The 24,948-nt window shown below is 37.0% G+C and overlaps 1 protein-coding gene and 1 long non-coding RNA gene across 2 annotated transcripts; one reads left to right on the top strand and one right to left on the bottom strand.

Annotated features, from left to right (window-relative positions):
- The first annotated feature begins 9,066 nt into the window (after window positions 1-9,066).
- On the top strand, window positions 9,067-10,900 carry LOC145220145 (uncharacterized). The gene is made up of 4 exons (XR_013858007.1): window positions 9,067-9,358; window positions 9,519-9,586; window positions 9,755-9,812; window positions 10,306-10,900. It is a non-coding gene; the product is annotated as an uncharacterized LOC145220145 (long non-coding RNA).
- A 512-nt stretch (window positions 10,901-11,412) lies between these two features.
- LOC145220144 (G-protein coupled receptor GRL101-like) lies at window positions 11,413-13,084 on the bottom strand. The gene has a single exon (XM_080087430.1). The coding sequence runs from the start codon at window positions 12,739-12,741 to the stop codon at window positions 11,572-11,574; it is 1,170 nt and encodes a 389-aa protein (XP_079943556.1). The 5' UTR covers window positions 12,742-13,084; the 3' UTR covers window positions 11,413-11,571.
- Window positions 13,085-24,948: the final 11,864 nt, after the last annotated feature.

The following is a 24,948-nucleotide window of genomic DNA, read 5'->3' as shown; positions in this document are numbered from 1 at the left end:
CATTTGGTGTTTCATCATTTTCATTAGTACAGGCTTTATTGTGTTTGAGACCACTAACGGCTTGAGGTATATGTAAACGGTTTTTACACGCCAACTCTAAACAACATTCAGTAAACGCTTGCAAACTATCGTTAAAATCTGATCATAACGTCGAAAATGAGAGGCGTACATCATAAGCGAATACATGACATAACCGCTTTTAAAATGATTTTTGCGCTGTCGAATTATGTAGCCTATAAAAGCTCCAGATTTTAAACGGTTTAAGGTAAACGCAAACAGTTTTTACAGGTCAACTCTAAAATACATCTAGTAAAGCTATACGAAATATCGTTTAAATCTAATCATAACCTCGAAAATGAAATACGTGCATCATAAGCGAACGCAGGGCGTGACCGCTTTAAAAATGATTTTTGCGTTGTCGAATTATGTAGACTATGAAAGCTCCAGATTTTAAACGGTTTAAGATAAACACAAACGGTTTTCTCAGGCCAACTCCAAAATACATACAGTAAAGGCATACAAAATATCGTTTAAATCTGATCATAGCCTCGTAAATGAGAGGCGTGCATCATAAGCGAATGCAGGGCGTGACCGCTTAAAATATGATTTTTGCGCTGTCAACCAATGGTATACAAGCTCCAGATGTTAAACGGTTAAAGATAAACACAAACGGTTTTCACAGGTCAACTCTAAAATACATCCAGTAAAGGCATACAAAATATCGTTTGAATCTGATCATAACCTCGTAAATGAGAGGCGTGCATCATAAGCGAATGCAGGGCATGACCGCTTATGCGATTTTACGCGGTCTACCCATATAGCATCTACAGTAGGGTTGCCATTCGTCCGGATTTTCCCTGACATGTCCGGGAATTTAGTGTTTAATTCTGCGTCAGGGAGAAATGGTAAAATGTACCTAAAAGTCCGGAATTCAAGAAAAAAAATTTGTACATATTATAAAATTAATGTACCAACGGAGAAAGTTTCTAGTAGATAGCTACAACCGCGTCTATACCATGAAACGATAAGAGGTAAACTGGCGGCGCGCAGGTTAACGTACCTGTTTGATGTGTGTGCGCGCGTAACAAAACCTGTTTGTTACTAGATGTTTAACAATATGCGTTAAATACACAAATAAACATCCGCGTTTCAAGAAAACAGCATTCGAAGCTACATGAGAACGTGGAAATTTCATTTAACTGTGTACCTAATATGCAGGGAACTAACAAACAACTAAAAGTCATTTTTACAGTGGCATTTTTCTTCAAATTTAAAAAGCTCCTTGTGACTCCCATCGTTTAATTTTTTTGGTTAAAAAAGAACTTAACTAAACAGAAGCGTGCGCAGAAAGTTAATAGACAATTAAGGATCAGAGTATCTTATGTAACGTTTTCTCGTGCCGCTGTCCGTGTGACTTCCCAACATTCTAATTTATTCCGGAATAGAAGTGTTTGGATCGCAAAAATGATCAACGCAGCGGTTCTCAGTCTGGGGTCCGCACTCCTTTAGGGCAGTGCTCCGCAACCGATGTGCCGCGGCACACTGGTGTGCCGCAAGACGATGCTGGGTGTGCCGCCGGTGTGGCCCAAAGAGGGTTTTTGTGTGGCCCGCGAACTAACTTTTAAATTTTAGGTGTTTACCTCAGGTGAATACCCTGTCAGACCACTGATTTTAAAAAAACGATCATTCTTATTAATAATAGCTAGAAATTAATGCGACGTTTTTATCGTATGATAGAAATAGTCCCTCCTGTTGAAGGTCAGCAATTTTCATTGTTGCGTCATATTTCTCAGTTATTTTGTCATTGTATGCCATTGTTTTCACACATAGCAGTTTATTGCACTTGTTTTTTAGTTTACTACACTGTATATTTGTTTCTTGCATTACAAATGTTTCGTGTACATGAAATGGCATAAATGCACAACATTTTTAAGCACATAATGTTTTTGTTCATATTACTTTTACAAAAAAGTTCCAATAGTACGGCCATAGATACGGCCCTTTATTAACGTAAAAATGTTTTTGGCCCCCAAAAAGTTTGAGACTCCTAAGTTGAAATCAAAGTTCAAGTGAGAATCGACCGTCTCCATTCCATTGTTAAACAATAAGCTTGATTGCATGACAACTAAAAAAATGCAATTGTTCGCGCACAATTGTAATGTTTTTTGTCCTGTCTGTGATGTCAGATTTGGATCATTGTTGTGCGCAATTTTGCATAACTAGCTAAAATCCTGCAATCAACTTTCGTTTTTCTGAAATACACACTCAGACTTACGTCAACACATTTAGACTTAAAGTTTGAGAAAAACTGGGTTCACGCAACTGAGATAAATTTTGTCAGGGATTGTGTTTCATAAAATATGGCAACCCTAATCTACAGGCTCCAGATTTTAAACGGTTTAAGTTATTATCACATTTAAACGATGTTTTGTATGCGTTTACTAGCTGTATTTTGGAGTTGATTTGTGAAAACCGTTTGTGTTTATCTTAAACCGTTTAACATCTGGAGATTGTATAGGCTACATTGGTCGACAGCGCAAAAATCATTTTTGAAGCGGTCATGCCCTGCATTCGCTTATGATGCACGCCTCTCATTTTCGAGGTTATGATCAGATTTAAACGATATTTTGTATGCCTTTACTGTATGTATTTTAGAGTTGACCTGTGAAAACCGTTTGTGTCCATCTTAACCCGTTTAACATCTGGAGATTGTATACCATTGGTTGACAGCGCAAAAATCATTATTAAAGCGGTCACGCCCTGCGTTCGCTTATGATACACGCCTCTCATTTTCGAGGCTATGATCAGATTCAAACGATATTTTGTATGCCTTTACTGGATGTATTTTAGAGTTGACCTGTAAAAACTGTTTGCGTTTATCTTTAACCGTTTAAAATCTGGAGCTTTTATAGGCTACATAATTCGACAGCGCAAAAATCATTTTTAAAGCGGTTATGCCATGTATTTGCTTATGATGTACGCCTCTCATTTTCGACGTTATGATCAGATTTAAACGATATTTTGCAAGCGTTTACTGAATGTTGTTTAGAGTTGGCGTGTAAGAACCGTTTACATATACCTCAAGCCGTTAGTGGTCTCAAACACGTTAAAGCCTGTACTAATGAAAATGATGAATCACCAAATGCACAGTGAGGACAACTCTTTATTGATGGAAAAAGCACCTTATGAACCCAATTTCCAAACTTCAACATTTTCAAGTTGAGTCCCATACTTATATGAAAGCAGAATGAAATGGAAAGAGAATAAATAATTACATTCAAAGCAATTGGTTGATTGGTCAGTTAAAACCTGCATTTACAAGTACATAGTACATACTAAACACGGATCTTTAAGTAAACAGACTAAAATGAAACAAAAAGGTGAAACAATATTGTACAGCTGGAAATGTAATGATTTGCTGAATTATCACGAAAATTAAACCGGATATCATGTGAAAAATGAGGTAGAACCACACAATTGTTACAAAATGCTATCAAGCAGACTACTGGTCAAAACTAGAGGTTCTCAATTTATGTCTGATGAATGGGTGTATGTAAATACCGCTTGACCGCTGTAGCCCCTGTGGCCAGCCTGTACACACTTTCTAAATGCTGCGGCTAACCTGTAAATACTGCGTGACCACTGTGGCCAACCTGTAAATACCGTGTGACCGCTGTGGCCAACCTGTAAATACCGCGTGACCAACCTGTATAGGTAAATGAGACCCGATTGAAGTGTTATTTCCAATACAAAGCCTCACCCTAACCCCACTAGCACTAACTGTCAATGCTTGTGTCAACGGTCACAGCGGCCAAGAGGTATTTACATACACCCCTGATAAATCACTTCTACTGTCCGATTCTACATCAGAGTGCAAAACATTCTCAGAATTTACATGAGACCATAATCACCATGGAGGTAAAATAATATCAACGCCTACAAATGTTTGAATACAAATTCTGAATTTGGGTATAAGAACTAATAAATAAACTTGCAGGCAGGTAGAACAGTGGAAAAGAAATAACACATAAACACAAATTCCGATTTGATTCATGTAAAACTAAAGTATGTGGTGCATATCTCGACATACAATTTTCTCCTGTGAGGCAAGTAACAGGTTGTATACATCAATGATTTTGCTGACACTTTAGGAGAGAGCTGTTTTTGTCAACAAAATTCTTCCGCAATGAAAGACTTTCTTCAATTTTTTGACATGGAATGCTTCTGTTGAATTTTTCAAGCTTTAAGCATTTTTCCAGTTGGTGAACTGCAACAAAAAATAAAGATAAGGTATACGCATATGTCTTGACAATTCTAGGTTAAACAAAAGAGGCTTGAGTTTAGCTACCAATAAGCAGTCTAAGTGTCATAAAACAGAGTTAATATTCAATATTGGGGGTGCTAAAAATTCAAAATAACATCAGCCAGAAATACAGAAAGAGTTGAGTTTAGAAAGACAGTAACAAGGCAGCCGCTTACTGTGAATCATTTCAATTCAAATCCAATCTACAAGTCCCTCATGTGACAGTGTGTTGGTCCTCACTTTGCTTCATATAAAGGTAAGAACTGGAAACTCTTCACATTGAAAGGTCTCTTTGCATTGCTTCATTGCCGGAACTTTGATGCCAATCAGGTACTTCAATCTTGATTCTTGGCTCATTTTAGTGTTTAAAATATTTATTTCACAGCTTAGAATGCATTTGTTTTCGCCTTGCTGTTTTACAATTAACTGACATTTTGATGCAAAACCCAATTTACCTGCGATTATTGTCACAGCCAAAATAATATTTGCCAATAAAAAACAAATTTAATGCTTCACTGCCATTACCGATAAAACCGTCCGCGATCGGGCTGTGTTATAACACAGGTTCTAAAGATTCTAATCCCTCCCGATAAGAAACGCATTATTCTGCGTAACACAGCCGATTTTAATCGGGGACTTCCAGACGGATCGGGTGGATTTTGGATGAAATTATTTTGGCAACATATATTTTCCAGTGGTTGGATTTAAATTTTTTGTCAGCTGGTTCTATCACAAAAGACATATTTTTTAGCCGGTTCTGTTTCAAAAAGTCCATTGACAGTAACCAGAAATGCTAACCGGTTCGCTGATCTCATAAAATTTGAAAATGTGGGGTCAGGATTTTTATTTGTATGACCCAGTGATGAGAAGTAAACCAATCAATACCTCCAGCATTTAATTCCTCACAGTTATATACCATATGTTGTAACCTTTTGTTGACTGTTTGTCGTTGACAGTTGTAGGGGGTTGCCCAAGCTAAGTTTTAAACAAATATTTAACCTCCCACGATGTTAGGGACGTTTTTTTGGTGGTCGTAAACGTACCTCCAATATTCCACCGGCTGGAATCCACCCATGTTGTCACACCCAGTCGCGTTGCCCTTCACGCCGCTTGCTTCTCCAACGAGATTCCACACTTCTGTCACGTGTAAATTTTAAACGTAGTCTTAAGGTGCGGCTGCTGCGTCAATATATATTGACTTCTCTCGCCTTTGGGTGCTTTGTCTCTGTGTTTTGCAGGTGTTTAATTTGTAGAGATATTTTTTTTATTTTTTTTTACCTTTTTTTACTTTTTACCACTTTATTTTGACAATCTAGGCTACCACATGTTCGTTTCACAGAAATTGAGAATGCCTGTTTTTTTAAGAAATCTATTTTTCTGTTGCTTTAAAGAAAGGATTTAGCCTATACTTTGTACCTAATTTTTATGAAACAGTTTAAATATTCACGTGTTCTATTTATGTATAGTATTCTTACATCAGCGTATTTTCAACCACGAGTTTTTTTCAGCCGTATCCCGATTCTTTGGCACTGGTGTAGTATTTTGTACTGTTACGCGTCATATTCATATACGGTATAAAAAATAATCCAATGCAACGTAATTTTCGGTGCGTAGGCTACCTCAGTTTGCAAAATAACATGCTCGACGTCAATTTTGGTTCCTACAACTGTCGATGACCTAAAATCACCGCATAAATTTATTGTTACCTTTTTATATTCGAACCAAGTTTTTCAAATCAGAAACCCGTACACAGCGATAACACAAACCGTTTTGCGCAGGTTCAAGCTGCTTAATACGCAGAAAACGCTCGGTAGGCGATCGCTCGCTCATTTCTACTAAACATGAGCGCCCGACATCAGTCAAGCGCAACCGGACACAAAATAAACAAATTTACGCAAATTTGAGCGCGCGCCATACGCACAGTAAAACGGGTCTTAAAATTGAGATTTAGCTGGGAAGAAGAGATTCAACGCCACTGCTACATAATACGAATATTATTTTCTACATGAGCGCCCGCATTTATTTCTATACACTGTTCCATGTCTCTGGTCTGATGAAGATATGCTGCACTGCTTGTGCGAAATATTTCCTTCTAGCACCTTTCGAACGTAATTGCCCATTTCAATTATGAACTTTTATATTAATAAACCCCATCAGACTCTAATGCAGCGGTTCTCAAACTGGGGTCCGCGGTCGGTTAGGGGTCCATAAGGCAATTTTTGGGGGTCCGTGAAAAGGTTGAAGTAATTCTATAATTTTATTTGGCGTCAGTTTGTGCCACTGAATAAGTTTAAATCAAATTAGAATTGAGAGTCGACTGTCTCCATTGCTAAACAATAGCCCTTATTACATGACAACTAACAAAAATGCAATTGTTTGTGCACAATCGTAATGTTTGTTTTTTTGTTTTTTTTCTGAAATACACATTCAAGCTAAAGGACCGCGAGCCCTCCGAACGGGGCCGTTTTAAACAAATAATGAAAGAGTTTGAGAACCGCTGCTCTAATGGGACATGGTACGTTGGATTTGAACCACCAACCTCCACCGTTCAGTCGGTACATGTGTCTGATGGCCCGCCCCTTTTATTTGATTGACAGCTTTCATGCAAAGGACTTTGTAATGAACTTGTCAAACAATTTGACCGCTTACATCATTTGTTTGTTCGTGATTGTAAGATCGACAGCGCGAAATTCAAATTGTAAAAACAGTAATTCAAGTAAAACTAGAATAGTGGTTTTTCTATATATTGCCAGTTTATATATACTATATCATATTTAACGGTGGATCACATACAGCATTTATTATATTTATAATGGATATATATTTGACACCTACATTTCATTGGGTCCCTATCTTTTTCCTGGCACTTTATAACATAATTGTTTCTGCAAGCATAATCTAATGGGTCCCCACACATATGCATATGAGAATTGGTAACAGTAAAAATAGGGCACGATCATTGTCAGATATTTACCAATTTACTATACACATCATTTGATCTACACATATGATTGTTTTTGCAAGCAAAAACGAATGGGTCCCCACACGCGCTTGTTTGTGCGGATTTATGGTAAACAAATGTCCAGGTTATTTTTAGATTCTTAAGGAAAAACTTAACCAACAGTAAATAAGAACAGGATAAAAACTTTCCATTTATTCTCATGCTTTGACCTTGATATTGTCGTTCAAGGTCAGTTTTTAAACACAATTTTCCAAAAGTGAAAATGTGTTTGATAACTTAATAAAACGACATAGCATAGCTGCGCAAAAACAGCTGATTTCTAATCACCAACAGTACTGTCTCGTAAAACGTCCAGCTCGTAAAACGTCCGGCGGACGTCAAGCTGAGCACTCCCGCTGCATTCACCCGCCTTAATCGTAAACAAGTGAATTACTCCCTTGAGAGTTGAGACTTCTATCTGACTGACAGTGTACACATATTATGGGCTGCAAAGGTAACTATTTGGCCGATCAAGGCAAATTTTTAAATACTAAACGAATAACCTACTGCAAACAATTGTTTATCATTTTAGCACATTAGGGCTTGTATTTCTGGCCAAAAACTTATTATTTTGGGGTTTAAGGGGTAAAAATGGGTGAATCCAATAAAAAGTTACAAAATTAATTTTATATTTATTTAGAATAGCTTACATTGCACCAACCAACAAAGCATAAAACCCTCAGATTATGTACTTGGGTCAGTACAGCCGTTTTAATTTTTTTTCGTTTTGGGGGCCTGTGGGTGAACCGCTGGTTCGTTTGGGGTCAAACTTCAGGAGGATCAAATTCGAAACAATAACTAACATCTGTGCAAATTTGAATAAATTTAAAGCACTCTTTCTTGACCAAACGCAATTAACAAACCAGTGTTAGATAGAAACGAATATTTTGGGGGTTTAAGGGGTGAAAATGGGTAAATCTTTTTTTAGGGTACAAAATTCTTTGAAATACCTTATATTGCACCAAAAACCAAAGAATATAACTCCTCAATGAAATACTTTAGCAAGTATAGCCGCTTTAAAAAAATTACGTTTTGGGGGGCTGTGGGTGAACCGAGGGATCCAACGGGGTCAAATTTTCACATGGACCATCTTTAGACCAATATCTATAATGTGTGTAAATTTGAAAAAGTTTGAACCATTCTTTCTTGACCAAAACGTGGGAACAAATCTGCGTTAGAAAGAAAAAAAAATATGGACAAAAACAATATGTGTCCCCTTCAGGGAAGGGGACCCATAATTTAGCAAGTCCGGTATAAACTCGTCAAACGATGAACTGTTTTTCGCCTAAGCTTCGTGAAAAAGGTCATTAACTGGTCGTTGTTAGGCCTAGGTGGTTATAACACCCAAGAGGTTACTAAAGGTCAACGTTGAACTTACATATTTCGAAACACAGTTAATCTTTTACGGCTTTATCACAACTAATTTCTAAGCATTTGTGATACTTTGGAGGTTTTCGGGCTGAATTTGCTATTTTAACAGTGGGAGAGAGGGAGCTGATACTTTTTGCATGAATATTTATAGTGAGCAGTTAACGTGTTGTTTTGACCTGGGGCGAATGTATGTCGCCTTTGAAGCAAAGAAATAATTACTGTGATAAAAAGGGTGCAAGAAAAAGGTTTTATGGTGTTGACGAGATTAGGCGTTACTTTTTTTAGAAGGCAGTCGGCTAACATAAGACGGAGATAATTACCAATGGTTAGAATACGTCGGTAAAATTTCGATACATAAAATATGCACATTGAAATACACTACAAAATAATAAACACATTGATGCACTATGACACAAACTTTGAGCATTAATGTCATACTTTATTTTGGTTATAGCAAGACTACTTATTAAACGAAAATTAACTTAGTCTTAGAAAATGTGATAAAATGATAATTTTCATTCCAACTTAATAACTCACATTTTTGTGTGAACAATGCTTATTTTACTGGAACTAAGGGAAATCTGCTTTGCACACAAGATTTGATTTATAGAAGAATTTATGAAAGTGAAGAAAATGTTTAAGGAAAACGAATGACATTCCGGAATTATGGGTTTATGCCGATGGTAGTGAATTAAACATATACTTTTTTGGTTAAATATATTACACTTAACTTAAGTGGTGTGTATCCCTAAAACTGAACATTTTATTAAGTTCTATCTAAACTCTTGTAATTATCTAAACTGGTTTTAAAATATTTCAATTTATTTTGTTTTCTTCCTGCAGCTTGTTGATTTTTAACATGAAATGTTGATGGATTTGCATAAAAACATAGTAGATAATTTTCACACAAGGTTTGTTTATTATATACTTTATTTCATCCATATTTATTATGTGTCGGCATGTCATTGGTTTATAGTTTAGCCCTTAGATCCCTCCTCAGGACTTACCTTGTTAGTCCCACAAAATAAAATGTTTTATTGCCTGTATTGAATGACCAGTTAGCTATGAAATGTACACAGGTAGAAGACTGGCTGTCACTCTACTTCAAAATGTTCAGCACAACATGACCACAATCAGGTGAGTTTAAAATATACAAACATTGGCTGCTGTCGATAATCTACTGCTCTTTTGTTGGGGAGAAAATTCTGGTCATTGGCAAATTCACTTTTTCATGTTTTCACTACAAATAACTGGGACGTACAAATAGTACTAATACTGTTTATGCATCTGTATGCGCTATGCAACAAAACAGAATGACATCATAACCAGTCAGTCATCAAGAAGGAAGCCTTAGAGCTGTTTTGTTACCACTTGTTTTGTTGTGTAGTAAAACAAAATACATAATTGCATTTAGTCCCCATATTGTTTAATGGATTGGATTTCTTAGAAACAAGTTTTGACTTTTGTAGTGAAGCAATTCAACTAAGCTTTAATTGAACTTATTGCATCAATTGAAAAAGCTGTTTTGTTAAATAATGTTTAGGACTGGCAGCTTGTTTTTACTAAAATTTGAAATTCTCTTGCTGTTTGTTTCACAGCAATCTAATGAAATGAATTTTCTCGTTTGTAGAAATCAGCATTTGAACAAACGGAATATTTTTACAACATAATAACAAACAGGACCGGAAAATTTTATTACAACAAGTATAAAGATCTCATTAGTGGAAATATCTACAGCGCATTGTCTGAATTAAACACAGGTGCATTTAAAATTTAAACCATTTATGTGTTTATGAATCTTATTTCCAACAGTAAAGAGACTAAAGCTTCACAACAGGAGCTTTTACCCTATATTGCTTTTACACAAGCACTGTAAACCAAGACGGTCACAACTTAGTATTTTGCAATAGATGTTTTTCTGTATTTTTGGTTAGTTAAGTGCAGAGTCGTGCAACATACGTTCCGCGAGAGCTATTTGTGTAGCCCACGCTTACTGCGTCAAGTAGTCCATTGTTTTATACTTTTCACTGTTAAACCATAGGAAGTTGTCGTTTAGCATTTTTGACATTGCATTACAAGGTAAAATTTAGGCAAAGTTCTCTGGTTTAAAATTTTGCCCTCGTGGACCCTTGAAAACAAAACAGGGACCCTTGAGAGGGGCAAACCGCAGGTTGGAAACCACTACAACAAATGAATTTTATCAAAATGTATCAAATTGGCCCTCAGCATCATTACACTTGTAAATTGTAGCCCATTGCGATAAGCAGTTACACGCCCCTGGTTTATTGCTATCCCTATTCATAGTGAGGTTAGTGGTTCAAATTCCAGGCAACTTCTCAGTGATCAATGTAACAGCCTTGATTTTCGATAGATGATCTTAATCAAACCCAAAAGTTGTGCAGCTGATTTCAATCCGGTGATTGTTTAAGTGCTATTATGCAGCTTTGCTTGCTATTCTTCACTGATGCTTGTGTCCTATTGTACTCGTGACGATTTATACAGACTCTTAACTGTTACTAAACCTAAATATTTGTGTGCGTATTGTTGTAAAACTTGTTCTTAATTACAAAGTTGTTATTTGTTCGACAAAAGGCAAAATTAGTTCCTATGCTGTTTTAAATGTAACAATCATTCTTTCTACATTTAAAAATCATGCTAAACGCGTGAAGTGCCCTTTTACTATGTTTGTAACTTTCTTAACTTAGCTCTTGCCAAAATAATAATGCATACAAAAATACTCAGACATTATAAGTCTAATTTTCACATAATAAATTGACATATTTACATAACCTTATGTACATGACGAAAACGAGATCGAGTATAACAAGATTTAACAATGCGAAAACAGCAACAATTATTTGTGGGATATTTACTATTGTTTAAGTTTATGGTTGTTTCATTCTCTGATCTCAATCACTCTGTCGCCTTCTTCATCTGCACCAGCATTGTATCTCACAGCTAAATCAGATGAGCGATTTGTAGATGCACATAGAATGGACAATTTCTCCATCAGCCATTTCTTTGCCCTGACAAGTTGATCTTCTATTGCTTTAGAGTAAAGCAAGGGATTAAGAGCGCTGTTAATTGGCAGCAACAGACAAGCACTCAACACATAAGCATCTGGTGGCATCTTGATTCCTCCAATACTCAAATATCCCATGACACAAATTGGAATCCAGCAACAGAAGTCGGTCAAAATTAACCTTGAGATTCTCTTTTGCATCTTGGAGCTGACATCATTGCTTCTGGAGCCTTTCATGCGGTTGCTTTGTTTGTAGATGAGAACATATGCAACCACCATGTAGATGAACATAAGGAAGTTGATTGTGATGAGAAAAGTTGAATATTCCCAAGCAAATTCACTGGTTGTGGCAAACAAACGTGGCATACAGACACTTGTTTCTCCGTAATATCCAAACACCCCTTTGATTGGGTTGCGAGGAAACGTTTGCTTGATAGTTTCTTTCACATCGTCCCACCTCTCCCGTTTAACATTATCAATTCGTTCTGCAAGAAGTGACATGTTTTCCCTGGAAACAAAATCATTTCCAAAAATGTTATTTGGAAACCAAACATCAGTTGTAAAATATTCCGAAGTCACTTTGAGCAAAGGAACAATTGCCCAAACAACAGCTGAAATCCAGCAAACCAACTCAGCAAATAAAACTTTACAAACACCAACACTCCGAATTGTGAATGGTTTAAAAGCTGATGTTAGACGAAAGGTTGTCATGGCTGTCATTGTAAAAGCTGATGCCTCTGAAGAAATAATCGAAAGTACTCCAAGGCCTGAACACAAACTACTTGACCTCCATTCCTTATCAAACAAACAATACGAGCCAGAATATTGTGTGGCTTGCACTATAACTACAAGCAGATAAATTCCCATGAGGAAATCTGAGCAACAGAGGTTTAGAATGAAAGCACTAGTAATAATGAAAACATTTTTGTTTCTGTCTACGTTCCGTAAGCTGTGAGCAGTTGCAATAAACACAAACGAGTTTCCTCCCAAAGCTAACACAGCTGTTATCCAGAAAATTGCTCGGTATATTGGATTAGCAATCATTTCGTTGACATCTGCAAACGCGTCCCCAGCTAAGTTTACACATTCATCACTTCCGTCCGAACAATCGCGAATTCCATTCTGCACCAGTTTCTTTTCAACCGACAAAGGCTGTTTGTTTGTGCAATAAAACCTTTTTTTTTCACAACGGCATCTACTTTCATCAGATTCATTGTCGCAATCGATAATTCCATCACAAACAGTTTTTCTGTCAATGGAAACCGTATCTTTTGATTTGCAAAAAAATTGGGTTTTGTTACAAAGTGCCACAAATTCATCTGAGCCGTCATCACAATCGACATTTCCGTCACACACCTGAATACTTTTTATGTTGATCTCTCCTTTTGAGAAACAATAAAACGTATTTGGGCAATTCACTTCACCAAATAACCACGAACCGTCGTCAACTTTTCCATCACATATTGAGTTCAACAAAACTCTGGTTTCCATTCCCTCACGTAGCTGATACTGAAACGCACTCCTTAACCATTTGTTGTCATTTATCGCACACTTAAATATTTGGTCAAGTCCAAGGTCTTTATAGTTTTCTGGTAAACACTGGGTTTGTTCCAAATTATTTGCAGACGAACAGTATTTTGTGTTTATTTGATCAACACATTGTACGCTTGAGTTGCACAACTTTCCACTTTGAACTGAACAGACAGATTTATTATGGCAATGCATCTGATTTGAAGGACAAACACCCCTTATATCATTACACAAACTTTGATTCAAACACAAACACTCATCTGACATATCAAAGCAATCCACTCTACCATCACAAACTTGCTTGGATGATATGATCAACTTTTTATCCAAGCACTGAAAACATTTGAACTGTCCGTTGACAAAACAAAGATCAGATTTATCAGAACATTGGGCCACTGAATCGTAAATATTGGTTTGTGGCAAAACACAAACACCTTGTCTCGATGATCCAGAGCATTTAAACCCAAATCCTGACTTAATTTCATCACTATTGTCACTACAACTACTAACTGAGTCACAAAAATCACTTCCAGCTATGAAATTTTTGTTTTCACAAATGAAATAATTCTGACAAAATTTTTCTGTTTTTTTGCAGTTTGAAGAGATGCAAATCACATTCTTGCTTTCACAACTGTTGATGTCATCAGCACATGATGGTTGGATTACTGTGTTGCACTCTGCTGGAACTGTGGAATGTACAAGATACCTGTCAAGTTGTTCCTTCTTACAAGTTGTGGCAAACATTGTGCAAGATTGACATGTGAAGTTGGAAACTGAACAAAGTTCGTCACTCCCATCATAGCAATCCTTAATTCCATCACCAATCCAGTCAAAAGGTATACATCTGCCAGTAGATGGGCAGTGTTTGTTACCTGGATCACATGGACATCTGGCATAAACTCCAGAGCAGTTACATGTGTAATGTGTCTCATCACTACCATCAAAACAGTCCCGATTTCCATCACATAATAATAATCGGTCAATACAGTTTCCCTCTGTACTGATATCGCATTGTTTTGTGCCAACACAATCACATTGAAACTTATGAGCTGGACAAGTAGTGCAATTAACTTCATCACTCCAATCTCCACAGCCATTATATCCATCACATTGCCAGTCTTTGTTGATGCAACCATATCTCTTTGTGCAGTTGTTTGTTTTGTAACAAGGGCATTCAAACTTATGAGCTGGGCAAGTGCAATTAACTTCATCACTCCAATCACCACAGCCATTATATCCATCACATTGCCAGTCTTTGTTGATGCAACCAAATCTAGTTGTGCAGTTCTTTGTTTTGTAGCAAGGACATTCAACCTTATGAGCTGGACAAGTGCAATTAACTTCATCACTCCAATCTCCACATTGATTATATCCATCACATTGCAAGCCTTTGTTCATGCAACCAAATCTAGTTGTGCTGTTCTTTGTTTTGTAGCAAGGACATTCAACCTTATGAGCTGGACAAGTGCAATTAACTTCGTCACTCCAATCTCCACAGTCATTAAATCCATTACATTGCTGGGTTTTGTTGATGCAACCACCCCATGGATATCCAGTTGTGCAGTTTATTGTTTTGTAGCAATCGCATTCAAACTTACGAGCAGGACAAGTGCATTTAACTTCATCACTGCCATCTAAACAATCTATCCTTCCATCACATCGCTGCTCCTCCCACGCACACCCAACACGACCTTTGCAAGTTGTGTTGAAGCAGTCACACTGAAACTTGCCTTTAGGACAAACCTCACCAAACTCGTCGCTCCAATCACCACAGTCGTTGTTCCACCCGTCATTTACCCTCGACATCTCAATACATCCTGGTTTGTCCCCACACCGACCAAACTTGTGACAAGCACATTCGAACATTGAAGAAGGGCAGGTGCAGTTGGGACCGCGGTATGGTTTCTCGCACACTGAGAGATTTTCAGGTTCTGTTGGTAAAATTGCAAAAATGAGTTTTACAGAAAAATAAAACGATGCACAAGTTGGAAAGAAACACATAAGTTTAATTTGCTACAAAACATGTGCTATTAACTTTTGGATTGATTTTGATCGAGGTAAGCTTACTTGTATAAGGTCGAGGAGCGAGACTGAAATCCTCGCCCGGACATTCACCTTCCGCGCATCCGACGAAAAACAATAGAAATAATAACCACAGCATGTTTATGATTTCTATGTAGCATCTGTTAATATAAGAGTTTAGTTTTTTTTTTCTGTGCAAAAACTCTTGTTTTATTCTTGTCTACCAAGGTAAGTGAATTAATTGACAACTCCCAGAAAAAAATACACCCGGTTCTTTTTTTAGCGCTTTAATGTTTGTGAGGTGAAGGCTTGGGTGGTTCATTTTTATTTCAAGTTATCGGACAAACTTTAAATTTATAATGGAACTGAAATCAGAACATGGAAAGACCAGAATAATTTTTGCGAAAACGAAAAAGCAGATAAATCCTTTCTTAGCACAGAACAAATTAAACAGGAAACCACCAGCATTAGATCTCCAAAAATGGATGATAAAATTGAATCAAACCCGGACTAATTAATTCATCATTTTTAGCAGAACATTTGGCAAACACAAAATACTAGAAACAAACCTGGGCAAAATTATTTTATCTTCCAAATAAAAACCCACACCACCTAATTAATAGTTGCACCTTTCACCCCCAGAAGAAATAGAAATATGTAAAATCCTAATGAATAAAAACTGTTCCCCGGGCGATTACGGACTTTCCGTAGAATTTTATCCTGATTTTTGGCCACTTCTTAAACCAAATTGCATCAAACTTTTATTGAATATTTATTTAACAAAAGAACTCCCCTAGTCGTGCCTTCTATCTTTCGATCTTACACCCCGGTATCATCCGGCTTGTTTTCTGTAATCGAATGACGAACGCCAATTTGCGTTACACACTGTACGTATGTATTAATTGCAACACAACTAAATGTTTTTTTTTTCTGTTTTGTAAATTAACGCTTTGAATTTAACATGTATTGTTGTAGGTTTCGGACATGTGAAAAGGATCGTTTACAAACTTACTTTAAGCTTGCAAAGTCGTTCATGTAACAAGCGCTATGTTTGACTGCACGATGCTCGTTAGGAAACCCGCTTTAAACTTGCAAAGTCGCGCGTGTAACAATCGCTATGTTTGACTGCATGATGCTCGTTAGGAAACCCGCTTTAAGCTTACAAAGTCGTACATGTAACAAGCGCTATGGTTGACTGCACGAAGCTCGTTAGGAAACCCGCTTTAAGCTTGCAAAGTCGTGCATGTAACAAGCGCTTTGGTTGACTGCAGGATGCTCGTTAGGAAACCCCTTTAAGCTTGCAAAGTCGTGCATGTAACAAGCGCTATGTTTGACTGCACGAAGCTCGTTAGGAAACCCGCTTTAAGCTTGCAAAGTCGTGCATGTAACAAGCGCTTTGTTTGACTGCAGGATGCTCGTTAGGAAACCCGCTTTAAGCTTACAAAGTCGTGCATGTAACAAGCGCTATGGTTGACTGCACGAAGCTCGTTAGGAAACCCGCTTTAAGCTTGCAAAGTCGTGCATGTAACAAGCGCTTTGGTTGACTGCAGGATGCTCGTTAGGAAACCCCTTTAAGCTTGCAAGTCGTGCATGCAGCAAGTGCTATGGTTGACTGCACGAAGCTCGTTAGGAAATCCGCTTTAAGCTTACAAAGTCGTGCCAGTAACAAGCGCTTTGGTTGACTGCACGATGCTCGTTAGGAAACCCGCTTTAAGCTTGCAAAGTCGTGCGTGCAACAATCACTTATGGATCAAATGAAAGGTATGCGTACGTTTAGATGTTTTTTTTAGGAGTCGTTATCATTAAGTTTTGAAAAATGCCGAAAGAACTCGCCAGTTAATTTTTTGTTAAAAGACGATGATTGCAAAATGGCCAGACATTAGAACACAGGTCTTACGTAAGCATGGAAAATACACAGCATACCACTCTCTGGGAAATTTTGTAAAAACACAAGGCTCGTCCTTCCACAGGCATGAAAAAAACTTTCTTAGGTAAGCATGGGAAAATAAACAAGAAACCAATTGGGTATTTTGTTATGAGCGCAGGGCCTTTATTTAAGCATCATTCCTCCGCAGGCATAAGAACGTACACTTTTAAGCAAGCATTGGAAAACACAATTTGTCATGAGCGCAACGCATTCTTCCGCTGGTTACTAAACACAGAGCAAGTGCGCATGCCAAACCGGTGACGTAATACGCCTAAAAAACTAATAAACACATTAACTAAAATGAATCGCTGGCAATTTGATAATGCTTTGCACAAAATATACATTAAATGTTGTCGTTTATTTGGACTTAAAAGACAATAAATCGAAACATCAGCTTGCTTGCTGTGACGAAGCATATTAAAAGGTAATGAGATGTTTAAAACGACGAGCGATTTTCCTTCAAACGTCCATCTTTGAGTCCTTAGATCTTCTAACTGAAATCGTACGATAATATTTGTATGATAAAATTACCAAACCCAACTATCGCTTTAAGTTTTGTACACAGGCAAAACAATAACGTTAACGACGCTTAAATCTTTATCGTTGTTCTTAAATCATGACAGAAAAACGTAACAAATCTGTGTACACATTGTCGGTGCTTCTTTTCAAAGCAAAAGTTTTTAATAAGTTGTGCGGTGTGCGGCATCGACGCGGCACAAAAACTTTTTAGATCCGCGTCAGTACGTTCAAAATTACCCAAAAATTTTGCGCGGTTGACACCACTAAACCACAGTGTGTCTACTATTTCTATGTTGCAACTATTAATGCAAAATCTGTTATCATAACTTATTAGATTATTGTGGCATAAACACACATTTCAGGAACGGCAGTTAAAGCAAGGTTATTGTGATGCTTTTAATGCATTAGATATTTTGCTCATGGATGTATTTTGTTTTTTGACATAAAACTTTTGTCTAAAAATGTTGTTTTAAGCGAGAATGCTAATAACAAAACCTTTTATAGCCAATAAAGTGCTGACATTCGTTTCAGTGTTGTTACTTCAAAATTACGTCACAACAGCTTAAAAGCGATGACGTAATCAACTGTTTTCCACAAACCGACGATAAACGCGAACATCTCTAACCATTAACTTGAATCTATTTTAACCACGCGTTATTAATCGGCACCAAGCGAACCGACAGTACCGGACTTTTATTAATCAACTGCACCACTCATGTACCTAGCACCTTTTTACTATTATTTGACGGTCAAACCAATGTAACTTAGATTTTGGTTGTTAAAACACAGCTGCATGACTTAACACAAGACCTGAGCATTTCCATTTGAGCGAGAATCTCGGCTGGTCTCTCTTATATCAGAAACACCAACGTCAATCACATATTTCCTATATCTTTCCAAACAGTTATAAAAAATATGGAATTCTCCGAAATTGTGTTTTGATTGATATAAGTACATGAAATAATAAATTATATCAATTGATTTTTATCAAAAAATTGTGTTTATGTCGTTTTGCAAACGGTAATTTCAATCACACATTTCCATATCCTGCATACGCGGTTATAAATACATTGGAATCCACCAGAACAACATAAATTATGAGACAATAACTGACAGTGCAGAATTTATTGTGGAATTCCGTTTCTGGAATAGCCCAAATGTTAATGTCAATCACACATATTTTACTTCCCGTTTGCACAAACAAGCGGGCTTAAGGAAATTCCATTTCACCGACGGCTCGTCGAGAAGCGAACCGGTCATAGCATATGCATAAATAAATCTTCGTTAAAAGAACAAGCAGAGTTATAAGTCATGACGGGTTTTGGGGGCAGGTTTGTGCTGGAGTTTAAATAAAACAGACTTGATTCGGACCTGACTTTACACTTTGCCACATTTGTGTCAAAATTTCACCACGGAAACCAATTTTTCGGGCCTTATTCCAGTTTTATTCAAAGAAAGTTGGGTTTGGGGACCGATTTCGGACCCGGTTACAGCTTGGGGGGCAAGATTATTGGAAAAACGACCGACGGTTCGTGGGGAAGCGAAACTGTTACTGCATGTAAATAAATCTAACTACGTTACAGGGACAAAATAATGGGAAAATGTAAATGATGCTGTTACGTTAAATAATAAAGTTCTATCCCCAAATGTTCACTAAATTAAACTCCCCGGTAAAGGTCAGGTCATTTGTTGCGACATAAACTGTTCGTCGTTCAGTATAAATTGCAAAAACCTATAACTTTTTTTTTAACTCACAAGTTGTAACCAGCCATTTCCCAAAAAGTTTTAAAGCCTTGACCAAAAACTGACATTGCCATTAGAATTCACCGACCTAAAATTAAAAAAAGGCAAATTTGTGATTTTCCACAAAAGCTGAACAAATAGTTTTCAAAGTCTACGCATAAAAATAGTTTTCATTTTGTTTTTATGCTCCCTGGAAACACACTAAGTAAATATTCATAAGTGCATGACCACCCTGTTATAGCATACAAGTAAATGTTTGCAGGCAAGATTGTAAGTTTCTGTGCGTGTATTTATGAAGCCAATCACATATAGTATGTTTCATAACACTAAACACAATGCACGTATTTATTATCCACAGCAAAAAATCATCACGGTTGAATGCAGGAAGCTCGCTTATGAGTTAAAAAGACATTAAACTCAATTCTGCCGTGGTAATGTATTTGCAAATTTAACATTAAAAATCATTTCACTTCACAACCACAGTACTGTAGATTATTCTGTGTCCGTCCGAAGTGGAAAACAAAAGTGAAAAACGACCCAGAAACTCAAATGACAAAAAGTGAAGGCGTCGCGTGGTCGAAGTTGGTGTATCAATTTGACAAATGCAAAGCGATTGCAGTAACTACAGAAGCAAGTTGTTCTCTGCAAAATAAGTGTTGGAACATTAAACCATATTTTCAAGTAAATATGGCAAGCACCATCATAAAGTGAAACATTTATGAGTAAAATTAACAGCCACAGTCAAACTTCTAATATTAACATGAGGTGAACAGCATCAGCGCAAAAATGCAAGGTGGCAAATCTACGTCAACAGGCATTGTGACATCATTAACGTGAATACGTCACTGTGTCCAAATATAACTGACACGACTTCCCATGAGAGCTTAGCAATTGGGCATTTCCTTCGCTTGCAAAACGACACCAGTTATACATTGCATGCAAGCAAAGCAAAACTGCCACCTTAAGAATTAAGACATGCATTGTTTCCAAACCGGGCCCTTGATAGAAATGCTGGTGCAATATGTTTTACATGAAAGAGTCTACTTTCGCAAGGAATACTAATCACTATAACCAGCATACTAGTTTAAAAAACACAGGGAACACCCTGATACAATTGTACATAAAGCAACTCGTATGAGGCATGCAGTGCGTTTTGCCTCTGTTTGCATGTGTTAATAAAACTCGTCAAGAAAACCAAACAGAGCCTTCATTTGTATCAAATACACAGATCCGAAATGCTGTAAGTATCGCGTATTGACGTCGCAAATAAAATCGAGTGACTTTTAGTTGGCCACGTGATTGTATGGACGTTTTATTTCGTCACAATATCAGTTTTTGACCTAATTTGTCGCTGTATAACACCTCGTACTTTCTACTCATTGCACGGTTAAGTCATTATCATCTTGTTCACTTTATATTCACATGAGTTGTAACAACAAATTACATTAATTTCACCTAACTTAACCAACCGTTCTCTTTCATAATTAAAAAAATTAACTTCCAGGCTTTGCTCTCTGCAAAAAAGTGTTCGATGTGTTTCGAAACTTTGTACATTTTACCGTTTATCAAACAAATACAAGTTTCACATATTAGAGTAAAATCTAGCAGCCACGACCAAACACCCAAGTATGAGGTGCACAGCATAAACCAAGTCTAAGTGTACCGCGAAAATTTTTGCTGAATGTAACTCATACCTCATGCTTGAAAACTGACTTGATGATGAAATAAGGGTGTGCGGGGCAAAGCTATAACATCATTTCAATCTTATTTGTAACCAAAACCAGACTCAATCATCTCATTAAACTTCCCGTGTTTAAATCTGCATGAGATATAAGCTACACTCAGCAAAATTTTTAGCGCTACAACGCGGGGGAAAGGTGGAAAACACAGAGAAAAGACACATCAGATGCATTGGTTGGAAACATATGTAAGCAACAAGTATTAAAACACTCAATCAAAATACCGAATTGTCCTTGAACATTTCAACAGCTGATAAAATTGTTTACTAACAGTGATTTTTCCCAGGTCGGTATGTCCGCTAAAGGCGCAAAATAAAACAAGTCGGTCTACCAAGAGTTTGATGGCGACAAGTAAACATTATACCAACCTCGATATGTTGGACTAACCCTTCCCACCCTGCCTTCCAAGTATTCCGCTGTCATTTACGATTGAACGAAAACTTTCAGGCCGTGGACCCCGTTACTTCGACTCACAGTTGAGTAAACAATATAAGCAAGTTGTTCTTTGCAAATAAGTGTTGGTATATTTAACCATATTTTCAAGTAAATATGGCAAGCACCGTCATAAAGTGATACATTTATCAGTAAAAGTTAACAGCCACAGTCAAACTTCTAATATTTACATGAGGTGAACAGCATTGGCGCAAAAATACAAGGTGTAATCTACGTAAACAGGCATTGTGACATCATTAACGTGATTACGTCACTACATCCCAATATGATTGACACGACTTCCCATGAGAGCTTAGCCATTGGGCATTTCCTTCGCTCGCAAAACGACACCAGTTATACATTGCATGCTAGCAAGGCAAAACTGCCACCTTAAGAATTAAGACATGCATTGTTTCCAAACCAGGCCCTTGAGAGAAATGCTGGTGCAATACGTTTTACATGAAAGAGTCTAGTTTCATGGTTGTCACGTGTTTATCTTTCCTCTTGTCCTTAGATTTTCTTTTTCTGTATAAAATAAATTTGTTTTCTTATATTTAATGAAAATGACATTACGAGTGAAATCATTAACAAAAAGTTGCATTACAAATTTTCGCAGAAAATAAGTTATAAGTATAACCAGAATACTAGTTTAAAAAACATAGGGAAGACCCTAATACAGTTGTATATAAAGCAACTCGTACAAGGCATGCAGTAGTGTGTTTTGCCACTGATTGCAAGTGTTAATAAAAATGGTCAAGAAAACCAAACAGAGCCCTCATTTGTATCAAATACACAAATTCAAAATGCTGTAAGTATCGCGTATTGACGTCACAAATAAAATCGAGTGACTTTTAGTTGGCCACGTGATTATATGGACGTTTTATTTCGTCACAATATCAGTTTTTGACCTACTTTGTCGCTGTATAACACCTCGTACTTTCTGCTCATTGCACGGTTAAGTCATTATCACCTTGCTCACTTTATATTCACATGAGTTGTAACAACAAATTACATTAATTTCACCTAACTTAACCAACCGTTCTCTTTCATAATTAAAAAAATTAACTTCCAGGCTTTGCTCTCTGCAAAAAAGTGTTTGATGTGTTTCGAAACTTTGTACATTTTACCGTTTATCAAACAAATACAAGTTTCACATATTAGAGTAAAATCTAGCAGCCACGACTAAACACCCAAGTATGAGGTGCTCAGCATAAACCAAGTGTAAGTGTACCGCAAAATATTTTGCTGAATGCAACTCATACCTCATGCTTGAAAACTGACTAGATGATGAAAGAAGGGTGTGCGGGGCAAACCTATAACCTCATTTCAATCTTATTTGTAACCAAAACCAGACTCAATCATCTCATTAAACTTCCCGTGTTTAAAGCTGCATGAGAGCAAAATGTTTAGCGGTACAAAGCGGGGGAAAGGTGGAAAACACAGAGAAAAGACACATCAGATGTGTTGGTTGGAAACATATGTAAGCAACAAGTATTAAAACACTCAATCAAAATACCGAATTGTCCTTGAACATTTCAACAGCTGGTAAAATTGTTTACTAACAGCGATTTTTCCCAGGTCGGTATGTCCGCTAAAGGCGCAAAATAAAACAAGTCGGTCTACCAAGAGTTTGATGGCGACAAGTCAACATTTTACCAACCTCGATATGTTGGACTAACCCTTCCACTCTGCCTTCCAAGTATTCCGCTGTCATTTACGATTGAACGAAAACTTTCATGCCGTGGAACCCGTTACTTCGACTCACAGTTGAGTAAACAATATAAGCAAGTTGTTCTCTGCAAAATAAGTGTTGGTATATTTAACCATATTTTCAAGAAAATATGGCAAGCACCATCATAAAGTGATACATTTATGAGTATAAGTTAACAGCCACAGTCAAACTTATAATATTTACATGAGGTGAACATCATAGGCGCAAAAATGCAAGGTGGCAAATCTACGTTAACAGGCATTGTGACATCATTAACGTGATTACGTCACTATATCCCAATATGACAGACACGACTTCCCATGAGAGCTAGCGATTGGGCATTTCCTTCGCTTGCAAAACGACGCTAGTTATACATTGCATGCAAGCAAGGCAAAACTGCCACCTTAAGAATTAAGACATGCATTGTTTCCAAATCGGGCCCTTGAGAGAAATGCTGGTACAATACGTTTTATATGAAAGAGTCAACTTTCATGGTTGTCACGTGTTTTTCTTTCCTCTTGTCCTTAGATTTTCTTTTTCTGTATAAAATAAATTTGTTTTCTTATATTTAATGAAAATGACATTACGAGTGAAATCATTAACAAAAAGTTGCATTACAAATTTTCGCAGAAAATAAGTTATAACTGTAACCAGAATACTAGTTTAAAAAACATAGGGAAGACCCTAATACAGTTGTATATAAAGCAACTCGTATGAGGCATGCAGTGTGTTTTGCCACTGATTGCATGTGTTAATAAAATTCGTCAAGAAAACCAAACAGAGACTTCATTTGTATCAAATACAAAGATCCAAAATGCTGTAAATTTTCGTGTATTGACGTCACAAATGAAATCAGGTGATTTTCAGTGGGTCTCGTGATTGTATGGACATTTTATTTCGTCATAATATCAGTCTTCGACCTAATTTGTCGCTGTATAACACCTCGTACTTTCTACTCATTGCACGGTTAAGTCATTATCACCTTGTTCACTTTATATTCACATGAGTTGTAACAACACATTACATTAACTTCACCTAACTTAACCAACCATTCTCTTTCATGACTTAATACATTAACTTTAGTGTCAACGTTTTAACGCCATTATCTTTCATGGAACTAAACCCTAAATGTTGTTTTAAAGTTTTGGGTCGTTTTTTTGGTATGGGATTTTTTTGCTTTTTTATGTGGGTTTTGTTGCTTCATGCATTAGGCGCGTTCTCAAACCAGCGTAGGTTTGTTTTTGTCTGTCTGGTTACGCGCTTTGCTGATGTAGAAAGGAGCGAGCGATCGCCTACCGAGCGTTTTTCTGCGTTTCAAGCAGCTTAAAACTTGCGCAAAACAGTTTTGGTTATCGCTGTGTGCTGGTTTCTGATTTAAAAACTCTTTCAATTGGCAAAAATAAAGTATGGCTCGCTATTTTTCTAAAACTTAATCATGCATCACATTGTTACGATTACATTGTGTGTTTTAGTGTTTGAATGTTGTAATAAAGTGCATTTTATTAATTAGAGATTCAACATTCTGCACAAGGGACTACATGCTATAAAAACATGGACCAATACCCTGCACAGGGGACTATATTAGGGTTGCCATACGTCAGGATTTTCCCTGACATGTCAGGGAATTT

Source organism: Phallusia mammillata, chromosome 3 (genome assembly GCF_965637545.1).
Source record: "Phallusia mammillata chromosome 3, kaPhaMamm4.hap1.1, whole genome shotgun sequence".
Taxonomy (NCBI): Eukaryota; Metazoa; Chordata; class Ascidiacea; order Phlebobranchia; family Ascidiidae; genus Phallusia; species Phallusia mammillata.
The sequence above is the reverse complement of the archived record's forward strand: the minus strand, read 5'-3'. Positions and strand labels throughout refer to the sequence as shown.

Bases quoted from the DNA above. Each gene is read 5' to 3' on its own strand.
- LOC145220144 (XM_080087430.1), bottom strand. From the start codon at position 12,741: ATGATTGCTAATCCAATATACCGAGCAATTTTCTGGATAACAGCTGTG.